We start from the raw sequence: 13,475 nt of genomic DNA, 5'->3' as shown, positions 1-13,475 counted from the left end.
AGTTTGTGGGCTTAGAGCCATCAAAGCCAGATAAATTTACAAAGAGCAGTACATATTTATTGGTTGGGGGGGGGGGTAGCGGCGGCACTTCATGCAGGGGAAGATCTGCACAAACCCCAAAGGTCAAACTTTGCGGCAAAGGCAGACATTCCTGGACAGTTCTGTTACACTGGCAAGTCTTACAAGAAAGGGCATTAACAGATTGCAAAAAATCAAGAATATGAATGTGGCAGAGTCCTTGAAGTCACACCAATATTTTAACACCCTCAAGAGCAACATTATTAACAGCCACCATCCCCAACCACAGTAAAGCCAAAGTAAGAGCTAAAAGCTCAGATTCTGACCATGTGTAACTGCAAGAGGCAAGTCAACAATTCATGACAAAAGTACTCTACTTACAAAAGGATGGTCTTTTCTCCAGGCTTTTCTTTCTTGCGCAAGTCTACTCAAAGCTATACCAGACATGCTCACTTTCCTAAACAGAGAGAGAAAGTAATTTAATTTCCTCAACGCTTCCAAAACAGTTCCTAGAATGATTTAGTCAAAACTAACTACAAACTGCAATAATGCCCAAGGGAGCAAATTCTATTGGGGAGGTGGGACAACACAGAATAAAATGAGCTACAATATAAAACTCCACAGAATCCCCTGTAGTTTTTAATGCAAACCACCATCACCTGTGTTCAAAACATTCAAGCCTACATAATCAGTCACTATCATCTGAAGGCACTGAGATTTCTGCATTTCCTTACCTATTACTGCACTGCAGTAACTTCTTGGCTCAGAAGAACTTTGATGGACTGATGCTCTGATAAACTTGAGCTAAACCGAGCACTGCCCAAGTCTAACCGAAATGAATCTGAAAGGCAAATCAAATCATAGTATTAGAATCAGTGAGGTCTGAGCAAAGCACTTATCACAAAAATCTGTCTGGTACTTACCTGCAATAATTACATGATCAATCTGTGACTTTGTCATGGTATAATTAAGAGTTATGTACTTACCATAATTTGGCATGCGTTATCCATTTTTATTCTTCCTCACTGAGTTTCGGATCAGACATCAGATCAGATTCAGCAGCATTTCCAAGACTTATGGATCCCAGTCTCGAGCTCCTCCCTTTTCCCATAATGAAAAGTACAGTTGTGTACACTTACCATAAATATAGATGTTGAGTTTATTCACTTTTGCAGTCATCACATTTGGGTTATCCCTGCCAGGGTAGCCCTCAGTTGGCCCGAATACCAAAGAATTAGTATTTCTGCGTAGGTTGCTGTTGCTTCAGGACTGACATCAGGTAGTCAAGTAGTATAAAGTAAGGCAGCCGACACCATTACATCTGTTTTTCTTGCCCTAACCTGTCAGGAGCCCCCAAGTAGCAGCTAAGTTCTGGAGGAAGAACCCTACCAGTGGAAAATAAATACCAATAAGTCCCTTATAAGGAAAGAGAAGAAAGGGGATAGAGAGAGGGAAACCAGAACAGTGAATAGACTCTAACATCTACATTTATGGTAAGTGTACACAACTGTACTATGTTCAAGTTTCACTGTTGCAGTCATCACATTTGGGATGATTCCCAAAGCTGAGGAAATGGGTGGAGGCAGTCAAGGAAAGCAGGGGCTGGCTAGAATGCCTTACAAGACTGCAGAGGCAAACCCTGCCCTGGATTTGGAAGAGAGGCAGGTGGTAATGCTGGTGTGAACAGATGTCCAGGTGGCAGTCTCCAGGATGTCCCTGGGAGGGAACTTCTCAGAGGAAAACTGCAGAAGTGGAGGCTGCACTGGTGGAGTGTGTCCTGACCCCCTTAGGGGGAGGCTTTCCATGTTTGTAGCATAAATGGATGCAGTGTGCTATCCATTTGGAGATAGTTTGTTTGGAGATGGCTTTGCCTTCTGCCCCTGTAGCAAAGCTAACGAGCAATTGATCAAACTTTCTGAAGTATTTAGTATTGTCTAGATAGAATCTGAGCTGTCTGTGCACAGAGTGCACAGAATCCTTTCCCCCTTGTTCTGTGGATTAGGAAAAAAGGTGGGCAAATGAATGAATTTGGTCACCTTGGGCATAAAGGATAGGTTAGTTCTGAGGGATACCCTGTCAGCATGGAAGATGAAGGGTTCCACAGCCACGAGCGCTTGCAGCTCAGACTCTTCTGGCTGAAGTGATGGCCAGAATGAATGCCGTCTTCCAGGAGAGAAATTTTAGCTCTGCATAAGCAGCTGGTTCAAAAGGGGGCAGGGTAAGTTTTTCGAATACAAAGTTAAGGTCCCAAGCTGGAGTTGGTGGTCTCAGGTTGCTAGTCCCTCATGATTGGTTTGATCAAAGGGTGTGGGAAAAGGGGCTGCTCAGTGGGAGAATGAGCAGAAACAGCAGAGGCATGAAGTTTTATAGAGGAGAAAGAGGCCACTGTGTAGTAGGTCAGCTAAATAATCCAGGATAAGAGGGAGGGAGGACTGGGCCGTATTGGCTCCCTTAGCCTGGATCCAGGTGTAGAACCTTTTCCATTTGTCAGCCTAAGACTTTCTGGTGCTAAGGCACCTGGCCTCATGGATAACATCTAGAACCTATTTACTGAGGTTGGCACACTGGTTGGGGGTTAGGGTATAAGCCAAGGTGCCAAACTGAGCGCCTGCAATTAGGGATGCTTGAATCCCCCTTCCCTCTGGGTAAGGTTTGGAATCTGAGGAAGATGCCATGGGGGCAGTGGGGACAGGCTGCGCAGCAAGGGGAACCAGTGCTGCAGGGGCCAGTTTGGAATTAAGAATGGCCCTTGGTTTTTCCTCCTTTATTTTGAGCAGTACCCTGGGGATGAGAGGTAGTGGAGGAAAGGCATAGACAAATAGACCCAGGGGAAGGACAGGGCATCCACTTTCTAAGCCATGCAGTGATGCTCCCTGGTGCAGAATTTGCTGAGCTGATGGTTGGTGTGGGAGGCAAAGAGGTAGACCTTCGGTGCACCCCATTTCAGAGTTATTAGGGTGAAGGTTCTTCTATTGAGCTGCCACACGTGTGGGTCCAGAAGATTTCTGCTTAATTGGTCTGCCAGAGTTGAGAGCCTGGTAAGAATTGCGCTAACAGGTGTAGCTGCATGGCAGAGGCTGTGCCAAAGGGTTATGGCCAGCCTACATAGAGGCTACTTGTGAGTCCCTCCCTGCTTGTTGATATACCACATCACAATGGTGTTGTCTGTTTTGATCAGGAGAGCCCCTGGAGAGAGAAGGGGGTTTGAAGGCTATCAAGGCGTGCTGCTCAGCCATCTTTTTTTGGTTGATGTGCAGAGGGATTTGCTGCGGGCTCCATTGACCCTGTATGCACCTGCCATCCAGTTGGGCACCCCAAGCATAGTCTGATGAGTCTGTGGTGAGGATCTGTGCGGTGGGGGTGGTGATAAAGGAGGTCCTTGTTGTGAGCATGCCGTTGCCCACCAAAGAATCTTTTCTGAGGCAAGGAATTATAGGTAGAAGAGTTTCCAGGTCTTGAGAGTGTCGACACCAAAGGCTTTTTAGGTACCATTGAAGTTTACTCAAATGCTGTCTGGCATATGGAATGAGTGGTATGCAAGATGCCATGAACCCCAGAGCTTGCAGGATCTTCCTTGCAGATAGCTGGGGCCTGGTGGCTAGTTGCCAGGAAAATGTGTTTCTCTGGTGAAAGGTATGCCATCTGGGATTCTGTGTCCAGGCTTGCTCCCATGAAGATAATCTTTTGGGTGGGCACTTGTTTGTTTTTCTTTTCGTTGATTGTGTACCCTAGGGAGGTTAGTAGGGACTTTACAAAGGCCAGGTGCCCTAGTAGCTTTTCCTGGCTGTCTGAATAAGGCAGTCATATGTATGGGTAAATCTGAATATTTCTTTTTCTACAAAAGGCAATGGCCGGAGCCAAACATTTTGTGAAAACTCTGGGAGCAGTAGATAAGCCAAAGTGAAGTGCAGAGAACTGAAACTGTTGGGATCCCGCCCTCAAATGGAGATATTTCCTGCATGATTCCCTGATAGGAATGTGGAGGTAGGCCTCAGATCAGTGGTGGCTAGCCAAGCATCCTTGGAGAACATGGGTAGCAACTGCTGGAGGGTGAGCATTTTGATTTTTGGGACCACCAGGAAGGTGTTTAGAATGGATACACTGAAGATGGGGCACCAGAAAGTCTGGAGTAGAAACCTTGGCCTACCTGTTCTGCAGGAATGTGCTCTACTGCCCTCAGAGAGCAGGGAAAGGATTTGCTTTTGAGCCTCTACCCACTGGTATGGTGGTAAATTTGGGAACCCTTCTGGGGTTGGAAGGGTGTGGAAGGAAAAATCTGTATTCCTGAGACACTATGACCCCAGTGGTCGTTGGTAATGGTGGCCCAGGTTCTTGTGTGAAAGGAGAGTTTTCCTCTTAGGGTAAGAGAAGGTGGGTAGAGGCAGTGGGTGGGGGAGGTGGGTCATTGTAAGTTCTTACCATAAAGGGGTGGCTTAGGACTCCCTGGTTTTGAAGTGGAGGTAGTATACTGCTTGGATCTCTGCAGTCCCTGTGGCTGCTGTCTGAGGTCTACTTCCCCGGGGCCTAGGCTGGACTGGCTTAATGGGAGCAGGAAAGGACCAATGTTCGTGGTGCAATGCCTGCTGAACCTAGGTGGTTTGACCTGCAAGAAATCTAACTGGTTGCATAGATTTTGCTTTTTTTCCATCTTTAAGACCTCTTCTGCCTTAGTGCCAAATGAGTTATTTGTGGAAGGGGGCATCCAACAATTTAGATTTGGCATGGTCTGACAGGAGCTGTTCCTTAAGCCATGCATGCCTTCTAATGACAGATCCAGTGACTGCTGCCCTTCAAGAAGCTTCTAGGGCATCAAAACCACAGTGCAAGGTGTGTTTAGTTACTTGACTTGCAGAATGCATTAACTCTTGTAATTCTTTAGATTCTGCCCAAGCAGGAAAGGAAGACATTTTTTATTTAAGGAGTTCCAGGGTATGTTACTGAAATTTCAGCATATGGAACTGACAATTTAGTGCCCTGACACCAAGAGTAGCTGATGTGTTCCAGATCTGTTCAGTGTTTGGGAATCCCCATCAGAAGGGGTGGGATTATTAGAGGCTGCTTTAATTCCTTTGGGCCCTTAAGAAATTACCTCAGGGTCAGCAGTAGGATTTTTAAAAAGAAATTTGAGAGTCGGGGACTCCCTAGTATCAGTCTGTTTTTCTGGGTGCAGGAGGGAGGGCGTCAGGAGTCTAGCTGGATTCCAGGAAAACATCATCCTCCACTACATCCAGGAGTGGGGGGGGGGTGCCAAGGGTCTGTGCTGTGAAGACCTAGGAATTCCCTGAGACTCTTGACTGAGGGTAGTGTTCACTCTCCCATTGGAAATGCTCCCTTAAGGTATGCTGGGTTTCCCCAAAGGAAAAATCCTCTGGGGGAGAGGCTTAAGGAATAGAATCCTCCATCAGAATCCTCAAAAGAGAGGGGTTGCACGTCTCCATATTCAAATGCATCAGATTCCTCAGACTCTTGTTTAGACAAAACTACAGGGGACAGATCTCTTCCTTTGGGAAAGAGTAGCTTGGTTTCTCCCGATCAGCATAAGGTCTTCTGCCATTTTAAGCATTTGAGACTGAGGCAAGGAAGCAGGCACCTGAGAGTAGGTTGTCTGTTTCTTGGGTGTGGTTCGTACCCTGGGCCTTAGAAATTGTCATTTTTGGAAAGAACTGTAGTCATGAAAGATGTTGGTTTGTCAAGAATTGGTAGTGTGACAGACTTCCTCGGAAGCCGGTGCCTACTCAGCGGCTCCGGATCTATCAAAGGTAGAGACGGCCGCAGGTTCTTTAGTCGAAGAAGTCATGCGGCATACCGGACTCCAAAAGGGTCTCTGTAGTGGCCTGGAAATCCACAGAAGTGGGGATCAGGGGCTGTGAAAGCACCTCACTGAGGACCGGAGAACTGACAAGCTTAACGGAAGCGTCGTCGGTAGGTTTGGACCTGTGCGGTCTATCTTTACATCTTTTCGGTAGATCTGCTGTTGGATGGCTTACCGAAGCCATATCATAATTAGAGGACTGTAAGCGGAAATATCTGGCTACAATAAGGGCCAGACGATGGACAGTTCTGGCATTGAACAAAGCACAGAAGCAACAATGGGGGACGTCGTGGTCTGGGCCTAAACAAGTGACGCAGTAAGAATGGAAGTCTCGGTGTGCTATTTGCTTTCCACAGGCAAGCCAATTAACTTTTACTGACATCGGTTAGTGCGAAAAAAAAAAAAAACAAAAAAAAAAAATAACAGGGTATTTATAGCTTTAGCTTTGGAAAACTTCTTCACTTAAAGTAACTAAAAAACTCAGGTGCCTGCCTCAGCACTCGTGCTTCTGCTTAGGACTCCACGGACTGCAAGTGCTGCAAGATTGGCTGGGGTTGGGCTAAATTACTCCAGGTTAACTTCTCAGAGACAAAGCAGTGAGATGGTGGGGACGGAAAGTGAGAAAGAAAATGGACAACACAGATGTCAAGTTATGGCAAGCTCACAACTCCTGAAAAAGGATATCCTTTTTATTCTTCCTCACCAATTGGTCAGAATCTCCAGCTATGTAACTCTCGAGTGGCCCTCAAGGATGTGCCAGAGCACTGTTGAGCCAAGAGATGCCCTGTTTTGGAGACCATATCCAATTTGTGAGGGACAAAGGTCAACTCCTTGATCAGGTGGCTGCAGCAGATTTCATCAACTGATGCCCTAGGAGAAAAAGCAGATGAAGTAGCCATAGATCTAGTAGAGTGGGCTTTAGGTCGAGGCAGTTCAATACCCTTTTGGGAGTAAATGAGAGAATTACGATCTCTAATCCATTTAGGAATGGTAATTTTGGAAATTGCTTGACAAACGATTTGGTGAGAAAGAAAACAATTGGTCAGACTTTGTGCTTCGTTGCTCTGTGAAGGTAGAAACATAGTTGTCTATAATCATCAAGGAGGTGCAACATGCATCTGCTTTTACTAGAAAAATTGGAAGAAAACTGGCAACTGAATTGATTGGTTGAGGTTTGATTCTGTGGCTAAATTAGGCATAAAAGGGTAGGCTCTTAAGGATACTGTCTTGGTTGAAAATTATATAAGGAGGTTTGGTTGATAAAGCTTGAAATTTAGACACTCTCACAGCTGAAGTAATGGCTACCAGATAGTTTTCCAAGAAAGACATTTCATGTTGCAATTGTCAGTCCCTGAAGAATAGCCAAGACCCCAATGGGTAGAGGGATCTTTAATGGGGGTCTAAGAAGATCGATCTCAAAAGCTCTACATAAAGTACAGGTGTGTACCTACCATAAACGTAGATGTTAGAGTGTATTCACTGTTGCAGTCATTACTCTTGGGTTATCCTGCTGGCAGGCTACCCTCAGTCGGCCAGAATTCCAAAGTCTAGGTCCGGCGTCGGTTGCTGTCACCTCTTCCCTGACGTCAGTACGCCAGGGGTATAAAAGATGCAGCAGACGCCATTTTCTTCAGTTTTTCTTGCCCCAGATATCAGGTGCCCCCAAATTGGTAGGCTGAAAAATGCCAATAAAAATGCATGCACAAAAATAACATTTTCTTTATCTACAAGCAAATACACCAAATAGATTGTATAGGATAGAGAAGTGCAGGTAAGTTCCAGCAAAGAGAAGGGGGATGGTGGGTGGGTAACCTGGACTGCAACAGTGAATACACTAACATCTACATTTATGGTAGGTACACAACTGTGCTATGTTAGTGTTTCACTGTTGCAGTAATTACTCTTGGGTTGAATGCCAAAGCGGAGGATGGGTGGCTGGGCTAAACAGGATTAGGAGAGGCTATGAGGCCCTCCAGAACTGCAGTGGCAAAGCCTGTTCTAGACTTAGAGTAAAGAGGTAAGTGGTAGTGCTTTGTAAAAGTGTGCACTGAACTCTAAGTTGCAGCCTCTTAAGATATCTTTGGTTGGTACTCCTCGGAGGAAGGCTGCTGAAGTGGCTGCTGCTCTGGTGGAATGAGGCCTAATGCCCTTAGGCACTGATTTGCCATGTTGAAAATAGCAGAAACGGATGCAATGGCCTATCCATTTAGAAATAGTCTGTTTTGAGATGGCCTTTCCTTGTGATCCTGCAGCATATGACACTAAAAGTTGCTCAGTCTTTCTGAAAGCTTTAGTTTTGTCCAAGTAGAAGCGTAACTGCCGGTGTATGTCCAAAGAATGCAGAATTTTCTCACCCTTGTTCTGTGGATTTGGATAAAAGGTAGGCAAGTGAATGGTTTGGTTGAGGGCCACATTGGATACCACCTTAGGCATAAAAGTAGGGTTCGTCCACAGAGAAACCCTGTCTGGATGAAAAATTATAAAAGGTTCCACAGCCATGAGTGCTTTTTAACTCAGACTCGCCTTGCAGAGGTTATTGCTAGGAGTAGAGCTGTTTTCCAAGATAAGAATTTTATATCTGCTGTTGAAGCTGGCTCGAAAGGAGGCAGTGGGAGTTTTTACAAAACATAATTGAGGTCCAAGGCCGGAATTGGTGCTCTCCTTAGAGGCATAATGTATTTGGCCCCTCTGAGGTACCGCCTTATTAAAGGATGAGAAAAGATAGGTGGTTCCATATTGTAATGGGCTGAAATAGCAGAGGCATGAATCTTAATTGATGAGAAAGAAAGGCCTTTGTTCAGCATCTGTTAGGTATTGTAAAATCTGAGGGATATTTGGTACACACGTGTCAATGCCTTGTTCCAAGTACAGAATCTCTTCGACTTTTCTGCATAAGATTTTCTGGTACTGGGCCTCCTGGCTTCCAAGACAACATCCATAAAGTACAGTTTTGTACCTACCATAAATGTAGATGTCCGAACAGGATAGCATCTGCAGTCCTTACAAATGGGTTGTCCTATCGTCAGGCAGCCCTTGATCGGCATTCCAAAGTCTGGGTCTGGCCTCGGCTGGTGTCGCACTTCACCAGACGTCATAGCTGCAGTTCTTCGGGTGTAAAGGCATCAGCCGACGCCATTTTCCTCAGTGTTTCTTGCCCCAGATGCCAGTTGCCCTCTTGGAAAGCTAAATTTTTGGATAAATGCCAATGTTTCCAAATTGTAGAAGGCAAACACACAAAATAATCATGTATGTACATATATACAAACAAATACACCATAAGAGATCCCCCCCAGCTAGCTATTAGGTGGGCAAATACCCTAGGAGTACCACAGTGGGGAAGGAGGGTGGGTAATCCTGACTGCAGATGCTATCCTGTTCGGACATCTACATTTATGGTAGGTACAAAACTGTACTATGTCCTTCAAGGATGCATCTGCAGTCCTTACAAATGGGTAGAATACCATAGCTTTGTTTCCCACAAGTTAAACAGTTATTTACTTTTTCTGACATCGGCTGAGGCAAGAAAGAGTCCCCAACGTGGTACTTAGCTTTTTAGAAGTCTTCGAAGTAGTATTCGGTAGTAGTAATCTCTGGATCTGACCGACCGGCACTTGCGAACAGCTTCTGCTTCAGGCGCCACGTGGCAAGAAAGACTGGGGAAAATGGCGTCGGCTGATGCCTTTATACCCGAAGACCAGCAGAGATGACGTCGGGTGAAGTACGACATGAGCCGAAGTCGGACCCAGACTTTGGAATCCGGCCGACCGAAGGGCTGCCTGACGACAGGACAACCCATTTGTTATGACTGCAGATGCATCCTTGAAGGACATCTGTACTATGTCCTTCAAGGATGCATCTGCAGTCCTTACAAATGGGTAGAATACCATAGCTAAACTAGGGGAGGAGGAAGAAGAAATTATGGTGTAGTTAGGATCCCTTGCAAAACAGCTGTGGCAAACCCTGCTCGGGATCTAGAGTATAAAGGTAAGTTATAATGCTTGGCAAATGTATGCACGGAGGTCCAAGTAGCAGCCTCTATAATGTCCTTGGTAGCCACTCCTCGTAAGAAAGCTGTGGTAGTGGCTGTAGCCCTTGTAGAGTGAGGTCTTATGTTCTGTGGAATTTCCTTTCCATGGTAGGAGTAACAGAATCTAATGCAATTTCCTATCCACTTGGAGATTGTCTGTTTGGAAATTGCTTTTCCTTCCCTTCCTGTTGCATATGCTACCAGAAGCTGGTCAGATTTTCTATTACCCTTGGTTCTGTCCAGGTAGTAGCGTAACCGTCTATGTACATCCAATGTATGCAGTAGTCTTTCCCCCCTGTTCTGTGGATTGGGAAAGAAGGTAGGTAGGTGGATTGCCTGGTTTAAAGACACTCTGGATACCACCTTAGGCATAAATGTAGGATTAGTTCTCATGGAAACTCTATCTTGATGGAAGATTAGGAAGGGTTGTACTGCCATTAAAGCCTGTAGTTCTGAAACCCTTCTTGCTGAGGTAATTGCCAGCAGGAAAGCAGTTTTCCAGGATAGGTGTTGAAGATCTGCTGTTGCTGCTGGTTTGAAAGGGGGAAGTGTCAATTTTTCTAGTACAAAGTTAAAGTCCCATGCTGGTAATGGTGGTTTCCTAGGAGGTTTTACATTCTTAATTCCTCTCAGAAACTGCCTGAGTAGAGGATGCGAAAAGACAGGTGGATCGAAGCTGTATTCTGCAAAAATAGCTGATGCATGTATTTTGATGGAGGAATAGGACAGACCTGTATGGAAAAGCTCTGCCAAGTACTCCAGGATGTTGGCAATGTCTACCTTTGACACATCTTTGCCCCTGTCGGCACTCCAAATGAGAAACCTCTTCCATTTTCCTGCATAGTTCCTTCTTGTTGAAGGTCTGCGGGCCTCAAGTATAATGTCTTTAACCCTTTGGGATAAATCTGGGTTAGTTGCTGTTATGTAATGTTCCAGGCAGTCAGTTGCAGAGTTTTCAGGTTTGGATGCAGGATGTTGTAGTTGTTCTGGGTTAACATCAAGGGAATCAGGGGTAGTGTCCACATTCTCCCCAGAGACATGCTCCACAGTAATGGGTACCAATGTTGTCTTGGCCAGTCTGGAGCTATCAGAATTATCCTTGGACATTCCTCTTTGATTTTCAATAACACCTTGTGCATCAAAGGGAGAGGTGGGAATGCATATGCTGTCAGGCCTTTCCAACTGAAGGATAGAGAGTCCACCTTCCAAGCAAGTGGGTGGTATGTCCTTGTGCAGAATTTCTTGAGCTGGTGATTGAGTGGGGATGCGAATAGGTCTATTTGTGGCAGTCCCCATTTCTTTGTGATGGCCTTGAAAATGTCCGGGTGTAGCATCCATTCGTGAGCATCAGAGGTAGTTCTGCTTAAAATGTCTGCTAGGATGTTTTCTTTTCCCGGTACAAAAATTGCTTGTAACTGAATGTTGTAACTCAGAGCCATATTCCATAGGTTTAGGGCCATTCGGCATAGAGGGTATGAGTGAGTGCCTCCCTGTTTGTTGATGTACCACATGACTGTGGTGTTGTCTGTCCTTATCAACTGGCCTTCTTGGAGGAATGGTCTGAAATTCTGGATTGCTAGTTGTACTGCCAGCATTTCTTTTTGATTTATGTGCAGATGCAGCTGCTCTGGAGTCCATAAGCCTTGTATGCACTTGTCCAGCATGTGGGCCCCCCAACAGAGGTCTGAGGCGTCCGTTGTGATGGTTTGGCTTGGTTGAATGCTGTGGAAGGGCAAACCTGGGTTTGACTGGCATGCCCGAGCCCACCACAGGAACTCTCGTTTCAGGCATGGAATTAGTGGTATTTCGGTTTCTAAGCTGTGCCTGTGTTGAGACCATAAATTCTTTAGGTACCACTGTAGTTTTCTCATATGTAGTCTGGCATGGGGGACCAGGATTATGCAGGATGCCATGAAGCCCAAGGCCTGCAGTACTTTCCTTGCTGTTAGCTTGTTCTGCTTTGTTAATGCCAAAAAATAGACAGGAAGTTGTTTTGTTTTTCTGCAGTTAGGAATGCCATCTGTTTTACTGTGTCCAATTCTGCACCTAAGAAGGTTATTGTTTGGGATGGTATCAGTCTTGACTTTTTATATTGACTGTGTATCCCAGGGCCTGTAGTAAGCAAATGACTCTTTGTAAGTCTTCTGTTAGCTTGTTTTTGTTGTCCGCTTGTATTAGGCAGTCGTCCAGGTATGGATAAATTTGGATTCCCTGAAGCCTGCAGTGGCGATTACTGATGCCAGGCATTTCGTGAATACTCTGGGCAGTAGATAAGCCAAAGGGCAATGCTGAGAATTGATAATGCTCTGATCCTGCAAGAAATCTGAGGTATCTTCTGCAATGTGGTCGTATGGGGCGTGCAGGTATGCCTCCTTGAGATCTAGAGTTACCAGCCAAAACTCCTTGCCCAGCATGGGAAGAAGTTGCTGTAGGGTCAGCATTTTGAATTTTGGAACAATGATGTATGTGTTTAAAGCGGACAGGTCGAGAATAGGCCTCCAATTTTTTTCTTTTCTTGGTACCAGGAAGAGTCTGGAGTAAAATCCCTTGCCTTGTTCCATAGATGGTACCCTTTCCACAGCTCTCATCCTTGTTAATTGAGCTATTTGTTTTAGAGCTTCTGTCTTTTGATTTGGTGGTAGGTTTGGCATTCCTCTTTTTCCGGGTAAAGTGTGGAAATGAAACCTGTAGCCTTGGTCTATAGTTTGTAAAATCCACTTGTCGCTTGTGATACAGTGCCAGTTTTTTGAAAATAATGCTAACTTTCCGCCTAAGGGTGCTGCTATTTGTTCCCTGGTAGGCGGTGTCAAATCCAAGTCACTGGGATTGTCCTGTTGTAGTGGCAGTGGTTGTGTCTGTACCTCGTTGGTTGTTACCTTGCCACTGGCGTCCCCTGTAGGCACCTCCTCTGGATTGATTTCTGCCTCTTGTACGCCTATTCCTCCCTCTCTGAGTTTTAGAGGAGTCTGGAAAGGACCAATTTTTGGAAGGCCAGTTCCTGCTAAACCTTGTCTTCGAAGTAGTATTCGGTAGTAGTAATCTCTGGATCTGACCGACCAGCACTTGCTAACAGCTTCTGCTTCGGGCGCCACGCGGCAAGAAAGACTGAGGAAAATGGCGTCGGCTGATGCCTTTATACCCGAAGAACTGCAGCTATGACGTCAGGTGAAGTGCGACACCAGCCGAGGCCAGACCCAGACTTTGGAATCCGGCCGACCGAAGGGCTGCCTGACAACAGGACAACCCATTTGTAAGGACTGCAGATGCATCCTTGAAGGACATCAGCCTTTGAAAGAGGAGTGTTCTGAATGGCTACAATATTCGCCATGCTGCCAGATTTAAAGGTCCTGAGTTGGCTGTGCAGGATCGGATTGTTTTGTTGCGTCAGCAAGTGAGACGTTTGAGGCAATATCCATGCTGGACGAGACAAGCTCTTTAGGCCTGGGTACCGGTGCTGGCGTGGCCAGTCTGGTGCTATCCGTATAATTGTTGGCTTCTCGTCTGACCTTTAGGAGTACACTGGGATGGAGAGGCAGTGTAGGAAAGGCATATACTGTTAGATTTTTCCAGCTGAAGGATACGGCGTCCACTTTCCATGCTTGCTTGCAATAAATCCTT

The 13,475-nt window shown here is 45.7% G+C and overlaps 1 protein-coding gene across 2 annotated transcripts in view; it reads right to left on the bottom strand.

Annotated features, from left to right (window-relative positions):
- Positions 1–13,475, bottom strand: part of UBE2I (ubiquitin conjugating enzyme E2 I) — a 1,019,527-nt gene that overhangs the window by 738,726 nt on the left and 267,326 nt on the right. For both annotated transcript variants that reach the window (XM_044089535.1, XM_044089536.1), the window contains exons 3-4: positions 753–859; positions 400–475 (exon numbers count right to left, since the gene is read on the bottom strand). In XM_044089535.1, coding sequence (XP_043945470.1) covers positions 400–465 — 66 coding nt within the window. In that variant the 5' untranslated portion in view covers positions 466–475; positions 753–859. The remainder of the gene's footprint in view (positions 1–399; positions 476–752; positions 860–13,475) is intronic.

This window comes from Protopterus annectens, chromosome 12.part0 (genome assembly GCF_019279795.1).
Source record: "Protopterus annectens isolate FY-2018-M chromosome 12.part0, PAN1.0, whole genome shotgun sequence".
NCBI lineage: Eukaryota > Metazoa > Chordata > Ceratodontiformes > Protopteridae > Protopterus > Protopterus annectens.
This window is presented reverse-complemented; position numbering and strand designations above follow the sequence as displayed.